Genomic DNA, 27260 nt, shown 5'->3' with positions numbered 1-27260 from the left:
TTACTTCCTTCTGCCATACAGAACTACGTAATTTCAAAAGCTCAGCTAGACTATGGCTAGCAGCTACATAGCTGCCCCATGCTGTTTCTGTTGCTATCTACAGCTCATTTGTTCTATTCCCCTTGGCAATCAGCAGCCACACCAAGGTGAAAGTTCAAGGGTAGCAACAATGCCAAGCGGAAGTTGTGCAAAAACCGCTGAAGCCTACAGATCAGCACAGAAGCATGCTACCTAACTCGTTACACCATTCATCTATCCCTAACCTGCCCCCCCCAACTCCCGCTAGCCCCCATCAAATTAAACTGATATGCCAATTAAATGTCTTGGGATGGCAGAAAGCACATTACACACAACTAGTTGCTTAATCTGTGAAGCAGAGACAAGTTACTTGTCAGATAACGTCAACAATACTGAAAAAACAGTAGCTTGTTGACTTGTTTTTAAAAAAAAAAATCCTACCAGAGACCTAATCAGATTCTCATAAGGCATTTTTGGTAAGAAACCTGGCATCCTCTCCGCTTATCAGAAAAGTGACATTTTCACCACCTCTGAAACATAAGGCATCCTCGTTAAGCCTCTGATTAAATGATATGTAGCTGCAGAAAAAGAAATGTGGCTCCAGTTCCTGTATCTCCCTTGCACCAGTACAGATTGCTCATCTGTAGAGCCCTACAAATCTGCAGATAACAGCTTTACGTCGGCAGATGTAGATGCCTGGACATATTTGCGGATCGGATGTGGCTACAAATTTTGGATCCATGCAGGGCTCTACTCATATGATTTACCAGCCAGAAAACCTTTTCCCCAACCCTAAAGCAGTCTGTCCAATGACAGCTGACCTTGAATGCTCCATTTGGTTATCATGCCCTGCAGCTTAGGTAAGACAGCCTCTAGTCCATGCCCTGATTCATAACATTACAAGCCCCTTCGCTTTAGTAACAAAGTGGTTTCTTTTGTTTGTCTGACATCACTGCTTGGGGTCCTCTAAAATTCATGCATGGAACTCTAAGTAACAGCAGAGTCAGCACCAGGTCATTTCTGAACTGGAAAGGGAAAGAAAGAGAAACAGGCTGATGAGCAAAGACAAACACTGAGAAACACAAAGAAAATAAGATCAAAATTAGTTTCTCCCCTACCCAAAGGAGCAACTGAAATTAACCATTTTGTATCATTAATCACATTCAGACTACAGAGACCAAAGCCACAGAAAAGGGTTGCCCAATCACCCAAAACATCATATTGCTCTCATTGCATTGCCAAAATCAGTAAGTTCAGGCTTTCAGAAACCCATTAGATTATTAAAACTCTGAACCGTGCGGATAGTGCTCTCAGTCCTGTCTATGCACACACTGATAGTGGCTTGCTCCCTTATCTTTGCAGGAGACTCTTAAAAGGTCTCCATTTGGGGAAAGGGGTTGGAAATCAGGTGAAAGGAAGGAATTTTTAGAATGAAAGTTTAAGCTACAGCAAAAGAGTTTGCTTTAGTATCCAAGGCTAAATGTAAAGGAACACAAGGCTCAGGAATTAAAAGCATGGAGAGGCTATCAATATTAAAATGTTTTGGTAGACCCTATTCTCAGACAAGTATGTAATCTTCCCGCTCTCTGGAATCGATGACAATACGGCCACACAGTGATTAAGCACTGTCACAAACAGTCTATTTTAAGAAGTTAATAGTGGCGCAGTAAACAATCAACTATAGGCAATAACTGTCTCAAACTCGGTAGACAAAGAACAGCAAAGGCACAAGAAACATGACTATATACCACACAGTTGCCAGTTATTAGACAAAGTGACCATTTACCACACAGTGTCCTTTAGAAATAGCTACTTGATGGGTTGCTTAAGTGGGTACCTACAGAATGAGTAGAAGAGAAACAGAGCAGATTAAGAGAGTAAAAAAGAAAGTGGATAGAGAAGTTACATAACTACAATTTGGAAGGGGATATTTTACATGTGATACAGTATCTTGACCTTGTGCATTAAAATTTGAATACCAGCATAGCACTGAGGAGAACAAATCCTTCTGCTTCTGGGACTATATATAGAGAAGGGAGGAAGCAACAAAATTGACTTAGTTAAGCCTTGCAGGGCAAAGTCCTAAAAAGGCAGGAAGTGTGTTAACCACTTTGGCTAGCATTAATAGGCCTAATAATGACATCCACAAATATATCAGTGGAAGAAAGTGGGCAATAAAGTGCATAACCAAAGTGGCTGACGTACTCAATCTGTCTTGAGATAAAGAGAAGCATAGACAAGTAATGACAACTTTACAGACTGCCATTACAAAGAACAGGCAGATTTGGAACATGTGATTTGCTAAAAAGTCAGCCAGTCCAGATGCCATGCATTATATTATAGGTTGAGGGAATCAGCTAACCCATTATTTTGGAAGAGTCGTGTAAAACTAAAGAGGTCTTACAAGACTGGAGGAAAAGTATACACCAATCTTTGTAACTGGCACATTTCAGTGCTGTACCTATAAACTTGTATGCGGAGTAAATAATGGAGCAAGTAGTGAGACAGAGGTGGGGTCCTTAGTACAGATTTCACTGTATACTTATTCTGTGACAATAAGGTTCAGATTAGGTGATGGGTTTCTGGACCAGGTTGCTCAAATCAGGCTCCGCTTTAGTCCCACCTGCCAGACTTCTTTCTTTGCGTGCTTTCAGAAGGCAGCATTGGCAGGCTTTTCATCTTGGTCTGTTTCACCTTTTCATCTCCTCAGTAACAAGGATGACTATTTTCTTGAGTGAACACGCATCAGATAAACTAACAGTATTGAAAAGCTACATACTTTAAAGCCCTTAAAACACCTGCCTGCTTATTTGAAAGGGCACAGGAACAGCTCAATAAAAGCCTTTTGGTCTTTTTCTGGACTTGTTAATGCAATACTGCTAGCCACAAGTTAGCTCTGGAGGCAAGACCTAATGAAAAGATATTTCTGAGACCAACACAGTTTTAATGCATCAGTCCAACATACATGGCGCAAATGAATTCTAAGCATCCTGTGTGGGGACTAAGTCCCTGTTACCCTAGAAGTGTTGCACTTAAATCCTGTATTCTGTAGTTATCTCAAGGTAGTAACAGCTTACTTTCATATTGCTATTTGGATCCCTAAGCACTTCAACAGCTTAACTGAAGAATCACTTGCCCTCCACCATCCCTGAAATGCAGTCATTTCTAAGGCAGAAAGCATCAGCTGGTTATCAACAGACAGCAATGCTACACAGCCCAGGGCCGCCCAGCGGATTCAGAGGTCTGGGGTCTTCGGCAGTGGGGATCCTTCCATTCTGGGTCTTCGGGGCACTTCCGCGGTGGGTCCCGGAGCAAGTGAAGGACTGGCCGCCAAAATGCTACCGAAGACCTGGAGCAGAAGGAGCTCTGGGTCTTCAGCAGTGGGTCCTTCATTAGATCTGGGAGTGTTCAGCAGCACTGAAGGACCTGCCACCGAAGACCCGCTGACCTATCTTAAAGGGATCTCATCATCTTCAGAGATTGTTAGACCCAGGCCCTGAAGCTAATTGCCCCACTTCCCTCCCCACCCTACCAGCAGCCCTGCTACACAGTCTGGGAAAGGAATTAAAGATCATCAAATCCAACCAAAATTTCAGGGGGAATTTAGGGAGGCAGAAAGCAGTAACCTAAATACAAGTTTGACCCGTACGCTTGTGAAAAACACTTAAGGATGTTTAGTTACCTCAAGCACGCATGTAATGTCTCATCTGAGAGACAAAGCTAAGATCTAGTCAATATTGCCTTCAAACACTATTCTAAGGAGCATACAGGTAAGGTTCAGAATTTAAGGCTCACTCCACAGGGTGGGGGGAGGGGGGGCAGGTGCAAGAGAAGAGGACTTGGGTAAGCATACAATGAGTTTTTCATGCAGGATTTTAAAAAGCAACATCAGAGGCAACACCTGTTTAAACAGGTTTCTGCAGGTTAAAGTTTAAAACTTCAAATTGGGTTGTTTTTTGTTTTTTAATATTATAAACAACCCTAATTCCCACACCCACGCTGCTTTTCACCAAATTAAAGTTTTCATCTGAACCAACGTGGCTGACTGCAGATAAAAAAAGCAAGCAGGCAATTTCCTTCTCAGAGCAGAGAACATCCTGCATAAAGTGGCTCCTTTGAACATGAGAATCCATTCATGTTTAAATAATGTAACAAGAGAGCACAAGTCAGAAATAGCACTTATAGGAGGAAGAACCTTTGTGCAATAGAATGACCTTAGAGGGCATCCTAAAAATTACAAGGAGCTGGGAGACTGAACAAAACATTGACTCCAATCTCCCTACGGCTCATTTCAAATTCTGTTAATCCTTAGTCTTGAAACAGACATTTCCAAATAACTTCCACCCCTCCATAACAAATCCACGCATGGAAGTCATAAGAACGGCCATACCTTGGGTCAGACCAAAAGTCTATCCAGCCCAGTATCCCATCTTCCGACAGTGGCCAATGCCAGGTGCCCCAGAGGGAATGAACAGAACAGGGAATCATCAAGTGATCCATCCCCTGTCACCCTTTCCCAGTGTCTGGCAAACAGAGGCTAGGGACACCATCCATGCCCATCCTGGCTAATAACCATTGATGGACCTATCCTCCATGAATTTATCTAGTCAAAGGCCAGAGAAAGCAGTTCTGAAAGTACTGCATCCTTTTGGATCCATTCTGTGCATCTGAGCCAACTCACAGTAGCAGAGAAAGATCATAGTGGATTTAACTCAAAAAGGTGGTACGCAAGTGCTACCCAGCCTTCCCTGAGGAGTCCTAAGAGGAACTGGAGCACTGCACTTAACATACAGCATTGCGGGGTTGATCATCTTACTGTTTCATAAGTCTGCCACTTAACTGTCCTCTTTATGCTGCAACCTCTACTGCTGTAATTTGCAGAACTAGGCTAAAAAAAAGCACTTCACATACTTAGGATTCTAAGCTGAAGAATCTCGTTTCTAGGTTTGCAGGCAAGGCAGGACAGAATGCCTTCCAGCAACTCTCACGCAGAGGGATCCTTTCCAATGAAGGCAGTGACAGGTGTGTCGCACCAACATGCACTTCAAAGTTAGATTACTAGAACCAGGTTTTTGAGCCAATTCCCAGCTTTCTACATCTTCAACATAAGTGAAAGAGATAGTGTCAATAAAGACAGGGCCCAATCCCATTTTTCATGCAGGATCAGGCCCTAATGCTTCATATATTCCGAGCTCAATAGTATTTTCATCTGTTTTTAACTGGCAGGAGATAAACCTAAGAAACTTTCAGATATGTACCTATAGCTTTCTAGCTGGCTGGATCAGGGCTTGAAAAAAAAAAACAACACATTTTTGTATGTTTCAAATCTCAACAGGAACATGAAAAAGTGTTCATAGGGTAGTGCCTACGGGTAGGCTCCACAATATTTCTTCAACACTCTGTTGGTCTTACAGTATCACATAAATCACTACTTGCATTTGCACCTAGAAGCCTCAACCAAGACCAGGAACTCTCAGTGCTAGACACCATATGTACATGCACACACATGAAAAGCAGAGTCCTTGGCCTGGACAGTTTCTAATGTAACTAAACAAGAGGGAAAGGATGGAACAAAGAAAGCACTGTCCCCATCTTCCAGAGGTCTTGAGCCAGAAAGATTAAGTCATCTGGTCAAGTTCACACTGTCTTGGGCCTGGTCTACACTGGGGGGAAGGAAGGACGGAATACTGATCTCTTGTAGCTGAAGTCAAAGTATCTTAGATCAACTTAGAATCACTTACTTCACATCCTCACGATGCAGGATCGACGGGCGCTGCTCCCCCGTCATCTTTGCTTCCGCCTCTCGCTGAGCTGGAGTTCAGCAGTTGACAGGAGAGTGATCAGGACCAATTTATCACGTCTGCACTACACATGACAAATTGATCCCCGATACATCAATCGCTACCCATGTAGTGTAGACGTACCCTTGGTTTTGCCACAGAACAGACTGCAGATCTCCTGAGTCCCAGTTCAGTGCTTTATTCCACAATCACTCTTCCTAAAAAACCCATATTGGCTTCTAAAGTTAAGCATAGCAGTAAAAGAGCTTTTAAAATCCATGCATGTCTCTACAGTGCAAGGCTTTAAGCCTTACCAAGGATGAGGTTTGTTTGATGGGATTACATTTTAAAAGCCTTACCTCTTGCTGATAAATCTAGAAACACATTTAAGATTAGGATAAGGCACTTCACCTAGTTTTCAGCTCACTTAAATATTGAGTGTGAACGATTAACACTTCTGGCTTTTAGTCTTAAGAAAAGAAGCGGGCAAAAGGAACAGAGACAAGTCTAATGAGAACCTATTTATATTATACTGATGACATCCACTTGTACCACTAGCTTTTGGAAGGGGCTTGTGTTCTTCTGTCCATAATACATAGCACAGGCTTTCCCTTAGCTAGAAAAACCACAAGGTTTATTTTTAAATATAATGTCCCTTTAAAAGGAGCCATGGGTTTAAAAGTACAGGGGAAAAGTGCTGTCTCACTACCGTTATCCAACTACTTTTCCAAACCTAAAATATGATATGACCTCAAGCTCCATCCTTCTTTCAACTGCATAGACAGAGCTCAGAATAGAAAGAGGCTTTCATAGGGTAGACTGTACCCAGAAGTGGAGTTTTAAAGAAAACCAACCACTTTGGCAGCAATGCTCAATTCACACTAGTCCCAGAGTATTTCAGATAAAGAAATGAGCAAGGTCTGTGGGAGGTGGCATGTGTCACACAGGCTCTGTTGCTTCCTCTGTTTGCACTGCTTTTTTCATTCCCCTTCAAACATGTAGATACCAATATGATCCCAGCATTCAGTAGCCAAGCATCTCTCAAATATTTAATGAAGGCTGAATTCTTTCACTCTTCCTTGTGAGCCTTTATGGAAATAGCTGGATACGTTGATAGGGTTGATGGTCCGTTCTGAGTGGATGCACTGTACAGAGCGCTGAGAGCCTTATCTCCTTGAAAGACACTTCCCCTCTTCCCTTCTCTTAAAGTAAATCTTCCAGCTAAATATTTTCTGATCCCTTCCCACCAACATCCAGTACTGAATTGCAGTAGAAAGCACTGCTATCTTACTTTAAGCAGGCCATTTCCCAGAAAGCAGTCCTCAGGGAAGCTACTGTATAAATAGTTAGAGGACATAATGTAGGCTCCTCTGCCATTAGACAGAAAAGAGGCCACATACATTAAAGCCATCTCATTGTGAGCATGACTCACGTCTCACTGGCCTCCCTAGCTATAATCAAGCATTTCACTCCTTGTCCCAGAATACAGAAGACTTTCCTTCACTCAGTCTCAAGCAGACTAACAATTCAATCCATATTTTCCTCTTGTCTTCAGGAAGCTCTATCAGCTTCTCTAGTCACAGTTGTGATAGAAAAATAAATCCTTAACACTTTTTATTTTAACTAGTTTCTGTGAAATAGAATGTAGTTGATTTTCAAGACTGTATGCTTGATTAGAGCAAGCTCTCTGGTGCAGGCACTGTGCTTTCTGGGTTCTGACAGTGACGAGCACATTGTAGCAATACCAGCAAGTCATCATGCCGACTTATATATATTCTATATTTAAAGAGGGCCCTTCATCCTGAGAAGGGCCTCAAGCATTACAGCAGCTAAATGGTACCACTGAGATGCAGCCAGCTCTGGGGTGGAGGGTAGCAGAAACACAGCAGAACCCAGAAGGGAAGGATGTTTTTGGGAAAGTTCATGAAAACTTCCAAAAAGAGTGCCCCACTGGAGCTCAAGTGTTCCCTCAAAGCAAGCAGGAGGGCTTTGTTTTTAAACATGTCTTTATTCAAGTGAGCCATGCATAGGTTGCATGAAACTTGGTTCATCTACCTCAGGTAAGATGAAGGGCTGAAACAATCCTCCTAGGATTCAAACTTGTGGTTGGAGGGCATTTAAGTGTTAAAACATATTACTTGCCATGTACCAGAGAGAATCTGCCCCCAGGCATTACAATGAGAGAGAGCTCAGCCACTAGGAACTCCTGCCTCATCTTTGTCTCAGAGATTCTGAGTTTAAGGCTAGAAGGAGCCACCAGATCATCCTGTTGGACTTCCTGTGTATCACAGGCCACCACCCAGCACCCTCACACTAACCCCAACAACCAAAGCATTACAACCCACACTCCACACTGCAGATGAAGGCAAAAAAAAATCCCAAGATCACTAACAATCCAACCTGGGGCAATTCCTTCCCAACCCCACAAAAGGCAATCTGTTAGAAAGAAGCAGCCAGCCAAGCACATCAGAGAGAATGCTCAATACCACTTCCGAGCACTGGCCCACTCCAGTCCAGTGTCCCATCTCCAGCCAAGATCATCTCTGATGCTTCAGAGGAAGGAGACAAAAAAAATGGATAACATATTTGGGGGGAGGAGGAGAGAATATCCCTTCTGACCATGTGGCCAGCTGAAGCCTTGAAGAAGAGTTTTAGGAACATAAAACTGAACTCCATGGCTACGCTAAAGAAGCCAAGCTCTTCCAGTCACCTCTCATAAGCTAGTCCTCCACTTCCCAGTCACTCTAAATTCAGTGCCTTCCATGGTGATAGGTTAAGGAGGGGTAGCCATGTTAGTCTGTATCAGCAAAAACAACGGATCTGATGCATCTGATGAAGTGGGTTATAGCCCATGAAAGCTTATGTCCAAATAAATCTGTTAGTCTCAAAGATAATACAAGGACTCCTTAGTGTTTTTCCAGTCACTCTAGTATCTCTTCTCAACACTTCTACCAGTTTGATTTCATCTTTCTGGATTATGGGAGACCAGAATTATATACAGTCCTCCAACTGAGGCCTTACAAGGGTCTTGTACAATAATAATGTTAATACTCCTCTCTCTACATTGAAAACCCCTCACCTCACCTATACCCTAAGATTGTGTTTGCCTTTTTCCACAGCTACAGTCCATCGGCAAGTCAGTCATGTGATCAACCCACATGCCCAGGTCTCTGTTCCTCCATTGTTTCTGACTGATAAGCTCCCAGCTTGTAGCAGAAGTTATTATTAGACCGTAAGTGCATAAGCTTGCACTTCATATTATTGAATTACATGACATTTCCATTACTCCAGTTTTCAAATCTTGGTGATCTAAACATTCCTCCTCTGTTAAGAATTCCTCCCAAGTTTGTATCACCCATAAATTATCACACTTCTACTTTTTGTGCAAAAGTAATTCATAAAAATATTGAATAAGTGTCATCCCAAAGCTGATCCTTGAGGACCTCCACTAGTAACCTCCCTCCATTCACCACAACCTGTTGCCTTTTTCCCTTTAGTCAGTTCCTTATCCATCTTAGAATTCTTGTACTAATCCGCATCTTCTCTAATTTAACTAATAAATTTCCATGTGATACTATGTGAAATGCTTTACTGAAGTCCATGCATAATAGATATACACTGCACTTCCCTTAGCTAAAAAAAAAAGCTATTTTCTCACAGAAGGAAATAAGATTAGTCTGGAGTTACATCCCCTTTTCTGTTTACCTCCAAGCATTTAATTATTCTGTGCTTCACAATTTGTTCCAAAGTCTTGGATACTACTGAGGTTAGCCTAACAGCTCTGTAATTGCCCACATCACTTCTTCCTCCTTTTCTTAAACACTGGTACAACGTTTACCTATTCTCAAATCATACAGTACTGCCCCCAAATAGATAAATGTATTAGATATGTTTGTTACTGTAATAGCAATCTCATGTGTCAGATCTTTCAATATTCTGGGTTGGAAATAATCTTGTTCTCCCACTTTGAGCTCATTACACTGAGTTGTCCATCTGCCTCAGATATGGTCATTTGTTTTGATACACTGATTACCATCAGCTGTCCTGCCTTCATGCCCATGTTCTATATTATCATCCTAACTGAAAACCAAGGCAAAGTATTTATTCGGGTTTTGGGCCATATCTGCATTATCTTTAAACTCCTCTCCACCCACACTGCACAGCAGCCCAACCTCATCCTTCCTTATTCTCGTTTTAATTTATAAACTAAAAAACCCTCTTATTTATTCTTTCAGCTTGACTTCTACCAATTCTCACTTTATTCCTACATTTTCTAATCTCCAACATGTCACTTTTTTTTGCTGATCAACACATTATTCCATTCGTTAAGAGCTCCCTGCTTACGCCTAATCTTTCTGAGGTAGTTATTCATCCAGATAGGTCTGGAGCCTTTCCCTACAAGTTGTTTGTCTTTGGCTGGGATACAAATTGCAGACAGTTTTTATACAGTTGATTTAAAGAAAGTTCCTGAACCCTTCAATCCAGCTGACTTGTTTAACTAAATTCCCTTTCTCTCTCAGAGTCTCCCCCTTTAAAATCAAAAACTAAGTGACAACCTGATTTTGATTATCGTATCATTTAATTTAAACTGAATCAACTTGCAATCACTCAATTCACGGTTATTTCTTATCACCAGCCCTTGTGTGATGTCCTCACTACTTACCAAAACCAAGTCTAAAAATCCAGCATCCCTTGTTAGCTCAGTGAAAGTCTGATGAAGGAAACTGTCATCTATCACATCCAGGTATATAAATGGGTCCTACCAATATTAGTAGCACTTATGCTCCAATCTGTATCTGGGAAGTTAAAGTCTTCCATTATGACTCAATCTGCAGTATTTATGTCTAATATTAGTAAGCTATCCATATCTGAGTCTGACCAAGAAGGTCTATAGTGGACCCCTAACACTATCCCCATAGAACCTCCTTTACAATCCTTCCCCAAAGTGATTTTGATGCAAACAGAACCCTTTGTCCATACTACCACGTCTAATTTCTCCACAGTTTATTGCACTATGGTTATACAACACTACCCCACCAACTTTCCCCAGTTTTTAACAACTGCCTGTGCAGTTTAATTGGATAGCCTTTCACTTCCTATGTCTAACTCATGTAGAGCTGCTATCTGTTCATGAACAGTTCTTCTGCTTCATTTTAGTACTGGATGAATCAAGTCCTATTCAAAAGCACTTTGTGGAGACTGGATAACTGGTGCTCTAAATGTCTTTTTCCTCCATGGATCAAATTCTTTATCCCTATGTTTACAGATTGGGTTAACTGAGGTGCAGAGAGTTTAAGTGACTTACCCGAGGTAATACCGCCAATCAGCGACTGAGCCATGAGTAGAAATCAATAGTTTTGCTGTCCAGTCCCATGTTTTGTCCACTGGACTGCACTGCTTCCTTGTCGTTCTTTATATCTGAGAAATGGCATTTCCAGAACAAAAAGATGTCGTTTGCAGTCATGTGGAGAGTGGGTAGGTTGTCTGCTTGATGTTCCTTTCAAGTTTTCTGCAAAATTTAATTGGCTCTTTGCAAGCTAGTGCATTATAGGGAAATGGGATCTGTAAAACATCTCTGTAGGCACTCATGCCTTTATTTGTCTGTAAAGTGCTACCTATGTCTGTTGCACTGTCTAAACAGTGTATACCCATTCATTTATCACATGCAATCTGAACCGCTCAGTGTGATGCAGGCCCTATGCAGCTAAAGATGATGAAGTGGTAGGGCCTGTGCTTTCATGTAGAGAGCTACATTTTGAAAAGATGAATATTTGAAACAAAACATACAAGGCATTGAGAGCAAATGAAGCAGGAAGTAGAATGTTATTCCGATGGACTTAATTTTGTGCTGTCAAGGGTCGTTCCTGGGATGAGAGGGATAGAAAGAAAAGTTGTTAGGATACCAAAGAAGCTGGGTGAATGACATGGTGTGCAACAGAAGCTGCTGCATGTCGATCACATTGTGTTCATTTGGGACAAAATGAATCAAGTAAGCAGCCCTTGGAAATCTCCATGCATGAATACAGGAGAAGAGGAAAGTCAGCTAAATAAAGGTGTAGCAAGGGGTAAAGGAACACCAGAAGGTAAGAGTATGGAAACAAGGAGAAAGAAAGTACATATACTGACTGGAGTAGTAGTAAGGTGTGTGTTAGTGAAAAGACTATACCCAGCTGGAAAACTGGGTGAGGTCTGAGGAAAATAACTGAAATGCTCGTACATGAATGCACAGAGTCTGGGCAATAAAATGGAGCAACTAGAACTACGGGTCCAAGAGGCCAAATCAGATGATATGAGGATTACAGAAATATTGTGGAATAGCACTCATGGGTGGAATACAGGTATTAAAGGGCTCTTAAAATTGATTTCTTTACTCCATCCCCGATGAGGGGATTAGCGCTGAAATCGGCCTTGCAGGTCAAATTTGGGGTAGTATGGGCGCAATTCGACAGTATTGGCCTCCGGGAGCTATCCCAGAGTGCTCTATTGTGACTGCTCTGGACAGCGCTCTCAACTCCGATGCACTGGCCAGGGAGACAGGAAAAGTCCCGCAAACTTTTGAATTTCATTTCCTCTTTGGCCAATGTGACAAGCTGATCAGCACAGGTGACCATGCAGAGCTCATCAGCAGAGGTGACCATGGAGTCCCAGAATCACAAGAGAGCTCCAGCATGGACCGAACGGGAGGTACGGGATCTGATCGCCGTATGGAGAGACAAATCCATGCTAGCCGAACTCTGTTCGGCTCTGTTCCAGTAAACAAAATGCCAAAACATTTGAAAAAATCTCCAAGGGCATGAAGGACAGAGGCTATAACAGGGACTCACAGCAGTGCTGCATGAAAATTAAAGCGCTCAGGCAAGCCTACCAAAAAAACAGAGGCAAACAGCTGCTCTGGATCACAGACTCAAACATACCACATCTACGATGAGCTGCATGCCATTCTAGGGGGTGCAGCCACCAGTGCCCCAACCCTGTGCTTCGACTCCATCAATGGAGTAGGACACAACATGGAAGCGGGTTTTGGGGACAAGGAAGATGAGGAGGAGGAGGAGGTTGAAGATAGCTCACAGCAAAGAAGCAGAGGAGCCAGTTTCCCCAACAGCCAGGATCTGTTTCTCACCCTGGACCTAGAGCCAGTAACCCCTGAACCCACCCAAGGTGGGCTCCCGGACCCTGAAGGCGGAGAAGGATCTCTGGTGAGTGTATCTTTGTAAATATTAGACATGGTTTAAAAGCAAGCATGTTTAATGATTAATTTGCCCTGGCATTCATGGCCAGTACAGATACCAGAAAAGTCTGTTAACATGTCTGGGGAAGAAGCAGAAATCCTCCAGGGACATCTCCCATAAAGCTCTCCTGGATGTACTCCCAAAGCCTTTGCAAAACGTTTCTGGGAAGGGCAGTCTTATTCCATCAAAACTCTGGGTTTAGCAGGCTATTGATTTCGCGGAGGGGAGGTGGGTAGCAAATGAATACAAAACAAATCTGATCTATTTCTTCTTTTGATCCACTCCATGTATCTTATATATCTTGGGTTGGCAGAGGATGATGCAGTACGACTGCTAGCCATCATCATCTCCTGGCTGCTCACCAGAAGACGGTGCAATACGACTGCCAGCAGGACTGAGACTTCAGGAGACAAAACTTGAAAAGGGAATGACCTGGCTGAGTCACTCCCATGTCTGCCGAGGCACCCCAACCAACCTCACCAAGGTCGGCTAAAAGAGCACTCAGGAATAAGATGATGATGGCTACCAGTCATAACGCACCGTCTACTGCTAAAAGGCAACGAGCTGCTGCTGTGTACCAACGCAGTCCCACATCTTCCAGCACCCAGGAGACAGACAGTGATGGTGAGCTGAGCGGGCTCCATGCTTCCATGGTATGACATCTGCATAGGTAACCCAGGAAAAAGGCACGAAACGATTGTCTGCCATTGCTTTCACGGAGGGAGGGAGGGAAGAAGAGGAGGGCCTGACGACACGTACCCAGAAACACCTGCGATGTTGTTTTTGCCCCATCAGGCACTGGGATCTCAACCCAGAATTCCAATGGGCAGCAGAGACTGCAGGAACTGTGGGATAGCTACCCACAGTGCAACGCTCCGGAAGTCGATGCTAGCCTCAGTACTGTGGACACAGTCCACTGACTTAATGCACTTAGAGTATTTTGTGTGGGACACACACAATCGACTGCATAAAAACGATTTCTAAAAACACAACTTCTATAAATTCAACCTAATTTCATATTGTAGACATAATCCTTGTATTTTAGGGTAACATCTGAAAGGTCCAAATGACCACAAGCAGTCAGTCTCAGCACTGTCTCATCTGAAAACAGCAACATATTCCAACATACCTTACTCTACACAGAGTAATCGGCCCTATTTTTGAATATGTATGTTTTACCTGGTGGGACTTTTGCACTAGGTGAAGTCTTTTCTCCTTTCTGTGCCTGCAAGAATCAGACAAGGACAGACAGTTGCCCTTCTCTTTGGCAGGTTTGAAAGCCACTTGTCTCCTAGGGAAGAGACTCAAGAGGTTCACTTCACTAAACAACAGTAAAAGCGGAGACTGTTCCACTTCTCAAGCTTCCCAGAGTACCAAGTGGCTCATCAAGTTTGAGAAGTTCAGGAAGATTTGAATTTCTGGTTGCCTCTCCAGCATAAAGCCACTTTTCCACCACAAGGGTCTGCTGTGTCACCATCCCCGCTGGGAATTCAATGTCTTCCTTAGATGGTGGGAAGAGAAGGACTAAGGGAACCCTCATGTATTACTGAACAGCATGTTCCATCTTAACTCTTCTTCATGGCTACCCAACAAGCCACACTGCCCTTTCATTTCCTCCAGAAAAGATTGGGTACATTCCCTTCAGAGTCGGATCAATCATCAGGGAACATGCCTCAAGAACAAGGTTTACTCACCCTACCTTGGTCTGCCATAACCAAACCCTTCCTGCAGCCCACATTTACCAACGGCAGTTTGCCAAAGATGTATTTTCTAAGGCCTAACAAAGAATTCTACGAAGCTCCTACATAGAGCACTCTTGGCCTGATGTACGTGCTGTACTTGAAACTGCAGTATCATATGTTCATTTTCAGGATTGCAAGCCCAGAGATGAAAGCAGAGGGAAACAGAAGTCTACTGAAATGTCAGTATCTAATTGCTTAAGTATCTAATATTTGTTTACACGCATAGCTGTGGCTTCAGTCCTGAAATTCCCACACCCAACTCAGTGGCAGAATAAGTCATGGTATACAAATGAAAAAAACCATCAGGAAATCTTGCATGTGTTCAGATGGAATGTTCCCCTTTTGTAACCAGCAAGGACAAACCCAGAAGCCAATGCAAGCACTTGCAGAGAATGATCAGTTATTTCAGCACCAGTGCACCCAATCCTAACCGCTTCATTATACAAATTTCAGCATGTGTCTGGCATTTTAACCAAACTGTCAGGATCAAAAGGCAAAACTACTGCCACCTCCATGGTCACAGAAACAGTCTTCTCAGTTAACCCTAGCCAATGACCTCCATTTATTTAAGATCTTCTTGCAGCCTGTGGCTAGAGTAACAAGACTCAGTCTCAGTGTCTGAAAGACACTTGGGACCCAAGTGATCTGCTCATTATAAAAAAGTGTTTCATTGTGGTCTGCCAGTGGCATGAGACCAGGAAGTCTTATATAAGGTGTCTTACTAGCAAGAGCTTTAGCAACAGGAAGCTCTTGGGAAGGAATGAGATTTAGTGAACAGAGCAGAGGACTTCTAGTCCTACCTCTTGCCTTAACTGACCTTTGGCAGACATCAGCCTCACTTTCCCCAGCTGTAATGCAAGTCATATAACCACAGAGATGCTGTGATACTTGAGAGATGCATCTCTCTCTGTAATGAAGAATTAAGTCTCCTATTGCAAGCCCATTTTTGATCCCTCTACCAAAACTGAACCGACCCACTTGAAATTTCTCATGTCACATCTTAGTCCAGGGTAAAGTCCTTCTTGAAAGGCTAAGGACAAACTGGACAAGTTTTGGAAATACTGTACATCTATAGCACTTTGAAATCCTCTGATGAGAAGTTTTTATCAGAGTGCAAAGCACTTAAGTTACTGTATTGTGGCTTGTTCCACCTCCGACTTGTAACATTTCAGAACTCTGTTCCAGAACACCTCAAGTCCTTTGAGATTTGAAACTTCAGGGAGATTTTTCTTGGCACTGCAAGAGTGGCGAGAGATTGACAACAAAGCAATATCAAAAGAATATTTTCCAACTAGTACTTTTTGTACATTGTGGAGCCAGCACTTGACTAATAAGTCACAGACATTTTGAATTTCTGCCTATGTAAACATTTAAGGCACTTGTATTCAGAGGTCATGAGAAACAGAGCAAGTACCATTCAATATTCTGTGCCATAGGTACTGCCAATTGAAAGCAGAGCAGCTGAACTTGATTCATAAATTGCTTCAACATCACTCTCACTACTTCAGTGTAGCATCAGAACTCTTTCCATTACCCTGTGCTAAGAAACCGTCTTTCAATAAGCCTGAAGATACCAGGGTCCTGCCCTTCGTATTACAGAAAACCTTGGACTACAGACACCTAGAAACAGGGTGATTTGTCAGTTTCCTCTCCCAACAAGGTTTTATAATACAGGGAGAAGACACTAGTAGTCACATGATCCTCATGTGAGCTCAAAATGTGTGTTCGCTGCTGTACAAATAGTACAGAGGGTTGACAATCTAAGCAGAAAAGACACAAAGGAAGAATTATCCCCAGGTTAAAGAACCATCCCATTTACAGATTAGATGCACTCACTAAAGCACTAATTAAGTGACTTCTCTATAGTCACAAGGCGAATCTGTGACAGGGCCAGAAACTGAACCCAGACCTCAAGTCCCAGCTGCAACCACAAGCTCATGCTTAACATAAAACTACATGGATCAGTGAGCAAACAGAATGCTGCAAAGCTGAATTAAGAAATCACCCAGATACAAACCTCTTTTAAAAAACCCCACTCTCTTGCAGCCTTCCTGAACTGTAAAAAAAGGTGTTTTCAAGTAAACAATTCACAGGGAAAGTGCGTCGGCTGGGAGACTGCATATCAATGAACATCTAATACCTGTGGCAATACTGGTACTCAGAACTGCTCAGAGTATATACTAATAGATGCCTGTCCTACTTAACAACTGTTTGCTAGACAGGGTGTGGAATACGCCACAGTTCAACTGAGTGAGAGGCTATTGTTAAACTAGCAGTGCGAAGCAAGAACTGTTCAGGGAAAGCCCTGTCATGTTTCTGTTATAAAGCCTTTTTATGAGCTAACTAACTATGTGCTCAGAGCAGCTTCCTTTTTTTGAAGGGGGGGTAGTTTTGTTGATTGTTCCCCTCCTCCCCACACACAGCGCTCTGAAAACTTGGACCTTGGAGCCTAGAAGAGAGCAGCAGCCTAGTCTCAGGGGAGATATTGCAATACTTACACTGCACCATAAATCTTAGCAATCCATACTGGATACCACTGCACCTATGAATAGGGGGGCAATCTCAAAGTTAAAATCTTATCCTAACTATAGATGGAGCAGAACCTTATCCAGATCCTGTGCCCACAAACAGGTTTTAAAGGCCACTGCCTAATCAGTTTGACACAGATCAGATTCCAAACTGTTTTCAGAAAATGGCCTGAAATCTGTAGAGTCTTGCTCAGTTAGAGGTCTCTGAACATTTTAAAACATGTTCGGCCCCATTCACACTGGCCAACTAATAGTCCAAAATCAGTTTGAGAGGAGAGCCACATTTAAACAATGTAAATGCTTTTCAAACATGGTACAATTTACAGTGACAAGTCCAAACTTCCTTGCCTTTTGACAGAAGCCAGAGGACCTACGTTGTTTGGTTATTGTAAGGTTACATGAATATATTAAGCAATATTGTTTTGATTGTACAGTATAAGCATCTCATCGTTTTTTCAGGAAGTCTGAGGATATTAAACATCTAACAAATTGCCCTAACAGGTTTACCCATTCCCTTGACCTATCTTAAATGGATCTCATCATCTTGAGAGATTGTTAGCTTCAAAAAAAGTGAATTAAAACCCAATTAAGGTCCTATACATGCTCTCGACTCTCACCTGCATCTGTCATTTTCATAACCACCTTTTCTTATTTCAGATATTCTTCTCTTCTACGTGTGTGATTGACAAGGACCGACTATGCAGGAGAAAGTGCTATCATAAGCTAAAAAGGAACTGAAAAGAATAAGGACAAGCACTTTTCTCTAATTTCTTCCAGTTCCTTTTAGGTGTCATTTGTAGCTGTAATAGGCAAATAATTTTGGCAGAAATATTTATGCAGAACATGCCCCTTGCTCTCTATGGGCCTTTGAAGCCTACTCATTTAGTGACAAAAAATGCTAACACTCATTAGCCACACAGAGACAATTCAGCTGAGTGAGCTGAGTCTAGTCTAACTCATCTTATCAGCAGAATTATCAAGCAAGTGTGATTAATTTGATCTTTATTTCTAGGGACAGTGTAACAGGCAAAAAGATCTCAGCTAGATTTTCAGATCATAGGCAACCATTGCAGCACTAGGAGTTAGTCATGTTTTGCCTGGTAAATTAAATGAGAATAAAAATACCAGACACTTTTCTGCCTGTAACTGCATGTGGACTGTCTGAAGTTGTTTTGAGTGTTTAACCATTATGCTGTCTCATATGTTATTTCCTAAACCAAAGGAAACTTGCTAGTAGTATTACCGAAAATTGAGTGAAACACACTTGCTGCGGCTTAAGTGGAGCAGCAACTGAGTCCCTTCCCTCAACACACACATGCAAGAAAGCTCTTAATTTACAACAGAAGTTTCTCCTTTATATCAGTTTACAGTTCACAGCTCAAAACAGCCTCAGTTTTTCCCTCTGCCAACCAACATTCACAGCCACTTGACACCAGCAGACCAAAATGAAAGGCTTATTTTGAAGGTTCTGGTTGAGAAGCAATACCCCATTACTGTTACAAGCCTCACTAAAACTTTTTGAATACAACTCAAGATATTTTAGCCCACAAGATCATTTCACTGCTTCCTGCTTCAGAATTTTCCAATGAAGATGAAAAGAAAGTTGTAAGCAGAAGTATCCTGCTCAAACCAGCCACTGACTTGTTTGATTCGCAAGGCATTTGTATTCCTTGGACTTTCTTTTACTTAAATAGTAAACTATGCTGGTTTAAGATTAGATGATCTTTGGACACTAACTGGTCAGCAGGAAATGTTTATGTTCATGTTACAAGAAGGACATGAGGTATGTTTTGACGAGGAAGAAGCAACAACTATATAGTCAAGGAGCCGAGACCTTAGTGTATGCAGACCACCAATCCTACAATTTGATCCATGCTTAGACTTCTGAGCCTGTGAGGAACCCCACTGGCTTCATGTTGCACAACCAGGATCTGAAAATGGGACTTGGCTCTAAACCTACACAAAACATGACTGAACTTTGTCTACAGTTGGCCCCTTTTTAGCAGTCTCAGCAACAGCCAATGGTTGCACTGGACATGCAAACTGAACTCCCTTTCCTGTCCCCTAGTTCTTTTTGAACAGAATTGTACTGCCACTGTCTACGCTCTACCATTAAACAGAGAATTCAGCCTGCAGGTCTGTCCAGCTGGCACTTTAAAAAAGCACAAATCACATTTTAAAACTGAAAAGCTGCTGTGTGTTTTGTTATTTCTTGCCACTTCAGAGCTTAGGGCTAGAAAGTCATTAAAACTGACAACTGCACAGGTAATCTCCACATCACCTGGTTTGGTGTGATCCTGCTTTTCCCCTCTCCTCTCCCCTTCATACTGAGAGCTGGCATGTGCCTACCACCATCCATTGGCAACACAGAAGTAAAGAACACTGAAAATCCAAGTTGTGTCTCTTGTACGGCTCTCCTTGTGATTTCAGCATGCCTTTAGTGCAGAGTTAACCTACTCAAATGTGCTTGCCTCAGCAGGCAGATGAAGAACATCTTCTGTGTTACATAAAGCACTCTGGGATCAGAGGCACCAGATCAATATCTAAAATAGTGGATATTATGGAAGTAGAGCCTGCCCCAGCACTCAGGAGACCTGGGTTCCATTCTTGGCTCTGCCAATGCCTACTGGGGGACCTTTGGCAAGTCACAGCCTCATCTGTAAAATGGGGACAATGTAAAGTGCTCTGAGAACTACTGAAGCAAACGCATGAAAGAGCTAGGTAGTGTTATTAATTTAGAAGCCCCTCCTAACCAGGGATTTGGAGCATAGCCCAGAGCTGGAGCGCGGAGCAGCAGGTTTTTGCCTGGAACTGAAGCTGAGCCAGAGCACAGCTCCAAAGCCCTGCTCCTAACTTCCACCTTTCTAGACATCTCACCTAAGCACTAGGCAGGGAACCCATCATCCTGCACCATGTCCAAAAGCGTATTTCTCGATTTATTCCTTAGAATGCCCAAGTTCATGCCCAGTTCTTTGAAGTCTCCTATTACTTCTTGTTTCTACTATTCAGAAGCTGTTGCAGGACTCAAAACTAGATTTCTGGAATTCCCCCAGGAATCTTGTGTGAAGGAAGATTCCCAGATTGCTTATTTACAGACAGAATGACCATTGCTAGATTAAGTACCTGAATGCTGGACAATCCTTTCCAAAAGAGTTAAACTGGGCATAACGCCCAGAACAGCCAGACATTCCCTCAAACAACACACTGAAGAGTAGTCCAAAAAGTAAGATGGTGGAAAAAGCAGAAACTGGTAAGTTATGTACAGACCTGAAGAGATGAGCTTGAACTCAGTTACAGCGAGAAACCATGGGAAATCTGTGGGCATGAAAAAGAACACTTACAGCCCTGTACCCAGAAAGAACTTCCAAAAGAGGATTGAGGATAACTCAGCTGATTTGAGACACAAGGAAAAGATGGCTGCTACCCAAGAAAAAGAAAGCTTGTTTCATGCCTTCCCTGCCTCAAGAGCGCTTTGGCAAAAACACAGTGGGGGGAACTTATCCTTGTCTTTCCACAACTCAGAGCCCTACCCTGCATCAGAGAACAGCTGTGATGTTCCCCTATCATTTGTAATGCTCTGAGACCTGCAGGGCAAAAGACCCCAACATGCAGCCTGCATGCTCCTAACTTGGTCACCCAGCAACCCTTATTTTTACTAGAGAAGAAGGTCCAGATGCTACACACCCCAGTATCTCCCCCACACCACTCCATCTTACAGAAGCTTTCTCCAACCCAGCACGATGGGTACAATTTTCAGAAGCACACAAGTGACTTCGGACTTGGAAGGTCCTACCTTATCCAATGCCTGATTTTGCCCCAATTATCCACTACTAGGAAGTCACATTTGGCTGCTTCAATAGCATGGGCTGGTCTGCCCCACCAACTCCTTCAGCATTGCTAATGTGGCCCGCAGCTAACCTTCAGTCGACCCTCAGTAAGGTACATAACCACTCAAACATGACTTTAAGTCCCTATTCTAAACTTATATGAACTAAGGAGCCATAAAATATTTAGCACTAGAAGTGTCTATTGTTCTTTAACCACTCCCTGCTCTTTGCGCTCATTAGAAAGACGATTACCAGCCCCCAACTGTGGTACTCAGACCTCTCCCCCATTGAGTCACTTCCCTGGGCATGCTTTTATGTTATCTTTAAAGTTAAATTCCCCTCTGGGCATACCTCCAGCTCATATTTTCTGGATTAAAACAAATAAATCTCAATACAACAAACTCAGGATACCATGAGAAAACATAAAAGAACAGCTCCTTCAACTGTAAATGTAAAAAGAGTATACACAGTTACTCTTGAACTGATTGTCAGACACCTGTTACTTTGTGATTTACCCTATAGCCTTCCTAGAATTAATAAAATATTTTTCACTGCCCAAGCGATCTCCTGCCACCCTCATCTGCCACCTCTTCATCTGCCTCCTTAAGTTTTATACCAAGGGCAAGGCTGACGCTTACATTTTGTTTTGTGTTGCTATTTTTCACACCCTTGTAGTTGTTTTAAGGGGAGCACCGCAGCAGAGTGAAATGTAATTGAGGGTATGGCTGGTGTAGAGCACTTATTAAACAACCTCCCTGCCCCCAGGAAACAGAGAGTAGTCACAGACTGCACTTCATGGAGATGCTCCTGAAGGATTATAAACATTGAGAAGAATGAACAAGACAGCAGTCATTCAGGTGTTAGCGGCAAGGACACAAGTTAATTTCATAGGCTAGAGTGAAAAGAGACCACAACAGAAAGAGGATGACAGACAGACAGACACAAACACAGGGAAGACTGCACCCAATCCCTCTGATGCTCTAAAGCCTCTTGGACACTCAGTCTTGGTATTTGGAAAAAATCAATCCCACTTGTAATGCTAAGGATCCCATTCATTCCCCCTCATGCAGCAGCAGCGAAAGATGGAGTGTGCCTACTGTTATGAAGATGACAAAACTCCACAGGTCAGAACTCCTCTAACACCATCAATTTTTTGAAAACCTAAAGGACGTTCAAGCAGTTTTGCTGTAGTCATGTCAGTCCCAGGATATGAAAAGGAAGTGTCACACACAAAACCAAGTGAGCCCCTCAAGTCCCAAACTAAGTTCATTGTGCAAAATCAAATCTATTTTGGACATTTGCCCAATTTATCCCAACTCCACTCTGAACAATTCTTATGTCTCCTATTGCAGGTAAATTTAGTAACTGCTCTTCATAAGGACATTGTGTAACGATAAAATTAGGACACAAATTTCCTGCTTGGATCCACCTAACCCAAAGTAAATGTTCAAAAAGGGAAATTAACAGGATACTAGAAGTGATCAAGGACATTTCTAAGATACTGTCAATCCCCAATCTCACATTTCAAATTAAATTCAGCTTTCAGCACAAAGGACAAAGAGCAGAACCTGAGTTGCTGAACTACCTCCAGGTGTACTGTGCAAACAGATATAAAAGCCTCATCCACATTACGGTTTGGGACCATGTACCCCACAGACTTCCAACATGGATGAGGGCCTACAAGCTCCATCACAAGCCATTATGCACATGAGTTCTTCCACTAAATTCAATGGGACTACTCATGTTTAAGTGTTTGCAGGATTGGGGCTTGTGTCTCAAACACGCTCAAAAGCCTGGCTAGAAGCTGGCCTTCTGGGGGACTTGGGAAAGCTGTGAAGAGGAAAAGGGTGTCTATAATAATTTTTCTATTAGCATGGTCATTTTTAGAGAAATCCAGAATACATGGGAGCTCAACAGCAGTTTGACACTTTTTAGTTGTCACCATTCATGCTCCAACATGCACGTCTGAGCATCTGAGGCTGCACATTCACAGCAAGCTAGCACATCAGATGTCAAACACTGCCTCCCCATCCTGCATAACGCAAGCCTTCATCCTACCAACAGATAGGGTCATCATCATCATCGCATGTTGAAAAGAAGTATGGTCAAGTTGCTGCAGCTAGAATAAGGGACTGATGATACTTTTGTGGTATGCATTTAACAGAGGTGATCCTGTGCACATATTTGCAAACACATCTATCTCCTAACGTAGACAGGTCCAAAGCATTTGAATGCTTTCTAACCCAGAACAGAAGCAGCAAATGTCAATTATTTTCCCTCTACGTTTTGTATATTAAAGTTTGACCCAAGCAAACATACAACATTTACACTTTGTGGGGAGAAATCAGAAATATTTACAGCAGGCAAACAAACTTCCTTTGCTTTTCATCAACTCATCTCACTGACTCCCTGCCGTTCATCTCAATGGGTACCTTGATATGGCATTACCACTAACAATTATCCACAAGGCAAACAGGGAAAGAACAGGTTAAAGAATATTTAGGCAAGTTAGAGGTATTCAAGTCAGCAGAGCCTGATGAAATTCATCCTAAAGTTCTTAACGAACTAGCTGAAGCAATCTCGGAACCATAAGCAATTATCTTTGAGAACTCATGGAGGACAGATGAGGTTCCAGAGGATTGGAGAACGGCAAACAGTACTTATCTTTAAAAAGGGGAACAAAGAGAACCCAGGGAATTATAAACCTATCATCCTAGCTTCAATACTTGTAAAGATATTGGAACAAGTTATTAAACAAGCAATCTGTAAGCACTTCGAGAATAAACAGGGTTACAAGGAACAGTGAGCATGGATTTGTCAAGAACAAATCATGACAAACCAAACTAACTTCGTTCTTGGACAGGGGTTGCTGGCCTAAGGTTTTTAATTCATTTATTTTTGGGAGGGGAGACACAGTTCACATGAAATACCTTGATTTTATCAAGGCTTTTGACACAGTCCCACATGACATTCTCATAAAGGGAAATGTAACCTAGTTGAAGTTACTATAAGGTGAGTGCACAACTGGTTGAAAGACCATACCCAAAGAGTATTTATCAGTGGTTCGCTGTCCAACTGGGTGGACATACCTAATGAAGTCATAAGAATGGCCATACTGGGTCAGACCAAAGGTCCATTTAGCCCAGTATCCTATCTTCCAACAGTGACCAATGCCAGGTCCCAGAGAGGTCAGTCCTTGATCTAGTACTATTCAATATTTTCATTAATAACTTAGATAACAGGGTATCAGAGGGGTAGCCGTGTCAGTCTGGATCTGTAAAAGCAGCAAAGAGTCCTGTGGCACCTTATAGACTAACAGACGTATTGGAGCATGAGCTTTCATGGGTGAGCACCCACTTTGTTGGATGCATGTACACCCATGAAAGCTCATGATTCAATATGTCTGTTAGTCTATAACAAGGGTAGGTAACCTATGGCATGCGTGCCGAAGGCAGCACTTGAGCTGATTTTCAGTGGCACTCACACTGCCCAGGTCCTGGCCAACGGTCTGGGGGACTCTGCACTTTAATTTTAAATGAAGCTTCTTAAACATTTTAAAAACCTTATTTACTTTGCATACAACAGTTTAATTATATATTATAGACTTACAGAAAGAGACCTTCTAAAAATATTAAAATGTATTACCAGCACGCGAAACCTTAAATTAAAGCGAATAAATGAAGACTCGGCACAGCACTTCTGAAAGGTTGCCGACCCCTGGTCTATATGGTGCCATAGAACTCTCTGCTGCTTTTGGATAACAGAGTGAAGAGTATGCTTATAAAGTCTGCAGATGACATGATAGTGGGAGGGGTTACAAGCACTTTGGAGGAGAGAATTAGAATTCAAAATGAGCTTGATAAATTAGAGAATTTTTCTTAAAACAAGATGAAATTCTATAAAGACAAGCACAAAGCACTTCACTTAGGAAGGAAAACGCAAATGCAAACCTACAAAATGGGGAATGACTGGCTAAGTGGTAATACTGCTGAAACCAACCTGGGGGTTACAGTGGATCACATATCGAATATAACTCAATGTGATGTAGCTGTGGAAAAGACTAATATCATCCTGAGGTGTATTAACAGGAATGTTGTAAGTAAGAAAGGAGCTAATTGTCCCACTCTTCTCAGCATGGGTGAGGCCCCAGCTGGAGTACTGCTTCCAATTTTGGGCATCACAATTTAGGAAAGAGGTGGCCAAATTAGACTGTGTCCCAGAGAAGAGCAACAAAAGTGATAAAAGGCTTAGACAACCTGACCTATGAGGAAAGGTTTAAAAAATGGGCATGTTTAGTCTTGAGAAAAAAAGACCAAGGGAAGGACCTGATAACAGCCTTTAATGTATTTTGTTATAAAAAGAATGGGCATCAGTTGTTCTCTTTGTCCACTGAAGGTAGAACAAGGCATAATGGGCTTAATCTGCAGCAAGAGTGATTTATGTTCAACATTAGGAAAAACTATTAGGATAGTTAAACTCTGGAGTAGTTTCCCAAGGGAGATTCCAGAACCCCCATCATTGGAGGTTTCTAAGAACAGGTTGGACAAACACCTGTTAGAGATGGTCCAAGTTTACTTGGTCCTGCCTGAGCCCACAAAGCTAGACTTGACCTCTTGAGGTTCCTTCCCTGCCCTGCATGTCTATTCACCATTGTAGAGGGGAAGACACATCAGATTTAGCCACAGATATCTAAGAAAGATCCTCCCTACCTCAGAAAGATGCCACCAAGTGAAACCAAAGCAAATGTAGCCCTGAACTCTCAGACCATCCTCCTCCAGCTCAAACAGCCAGAGGGAAAGGATTGTAGGAAACGGGATCCACAGCATTTTCCAACAGCGGGACTGGAACCGCATGGAAGGAAAACTGCAAAGAGCTGCACCTTGAGAAATGCAATGGCCATTTGCGAGAGTTGCTTACACTAAAGGAAGGAGAAGAAAAGCAGCTACACAAAGAGCTGAAAGCTGCAAAGCAAAGTAAATTACACATCTCAGATCATTCAGAGCCAGGGCAAAGAACCATGGCCCCTAGCATAACTGATCCCCAGTTCTGACTGGGAACTAATTTAATATAAGTATTTAAACAACAACATGACTGAAAGCCACAGAAATTACAGCGGGGAGAAGGCATGCCCAGCCCGGCTGGGGAGTGAGGGTACAATCAGAGACAGGGATGGAGTTTCCCTAAGCATCCCAGCCCCCGACTTCCCAACCCACTTGCAATGGTCCCCACTCTGCCCCCCAGCAGCCTGCGAACCAGCCTCACCCACTCCAAGCGCTGAACTCCTCCTATCCGCCCACAGGTACCCCCGGCCCCCCACGGTACCCTGGCAACCACCCCATACAGACCCCCGGGCTCGGCTCCAGCACCCCTCCCCCCCACCAGGCATTCAGCCGCCTGGAGTGGCCCAGCAGCCTGCCCCTCGAGCCCCCGCCCCCCACCCCGTGGGACCCCGCCCGGGGAGGGGGCTGAAGCGGGACCCACCTGAGCAGGCTGGAGAGCGGGTGCCCCCCACCACTGCCGCCGCCCCCGGAGCCGCCGCCGCTGCCGCCCCCCGAGCCGAAGCCCGAGCTGAGGCGCTTGCCCGAGAGCAGCTTCTCCACGGCGGGCAGGTTGCCGGTGCGGGCGGCCTCCAGCAGCTCCTGCTCCTTCCCCATGGCCCGGCCCCGCCGGCCGGGGCCCCGCACTCCCCAGCTGCCGGCACCCGCGAGCCGCCGCCTCCGCCACCTACCCCCCGCTAGCGCCGCCAGTGCCCGCCCCGGCGCGTCCTTCCGGGGCAGGGCCACGCCGGTCCCACCCCCGCCAGCGGGAAGCTCCGCCCACACAAGGGGAACCGAGACGGGCTCCCGCCCCGCAGGGGGCGTGACCTGGAGAGGCTCCTCCCCCCACGGGGGGGGCTCCGGGAGAGGCTCCGCCCACACAGCGAGTCGGTGAATACTACTCGGCATGGAGCAGGATCAATGTAACCACACCCCCAAAGGGCAAGGGCAATACATAACCCCACCCCACAGGGGGGTGAGAGATGCTCCCCCCCCCAGGGAGAAGCAGGGAATAACCCCAGGTTTAGAGGGAGTACCAGGGTATAAATCCCAACCCAGAGGTGAGCTGAAGGGAATAATGCCAGAGAGTGAGGGATACA

At 43.5% G+C, this 27260-nt stretch overlaps 1 protein-coding gene across 6 annotated transcripts in view; it reads right to left on the bottom strand.

The window, feature by feature from the left end:
- The window catches only part of ANKS1A (ankyrin repeat and sterile alpha motif domain containing 1A), a 167210-nt gene extending 140406 nt beyond the window's left edge, over window positions 1–26804 (bottom strand). For all 6 annotated transcript variants that reach the window (XM_075064931.1, XM_075064930.1, XM_075064933.1 and 3 more), the window contains exon 1: window positions 26606–26804. In XM_075064931.1, the coding sequence (XP_074921032.1) occupies window positions 26606–26778 (173 nt within the window). In that variant the 5' untranslated portion in view covers window positions 26779–26804. The remainder of the gene's footprint in view (window positions 1–26605) is intronic.
- Between the last annotated feature and the right edge of the window lie 456 nt (window positions 26805–27260).

Source organism: Chelonoidis abingdonii, chromosome 4, assembly GCF_003597395.2.
Source record: "Chelonoidis abingdonii isolate Lonesome George chromosome 4, CheloAbing_2.0, whole genome shotgun sequence".
Classification (NCBI taxonomy): domain Eukaryota; kingdom Metazoa; phylum Chordata; order Testudines; family Testudinidae; genus Chelonoidis; species Chelonoidis abingdonii.
The sequence above is the reverse complement of the archived record's forward strand: the minus strand, read 5'-3'. Positions and strand labels throughout refer to the sequence as shown.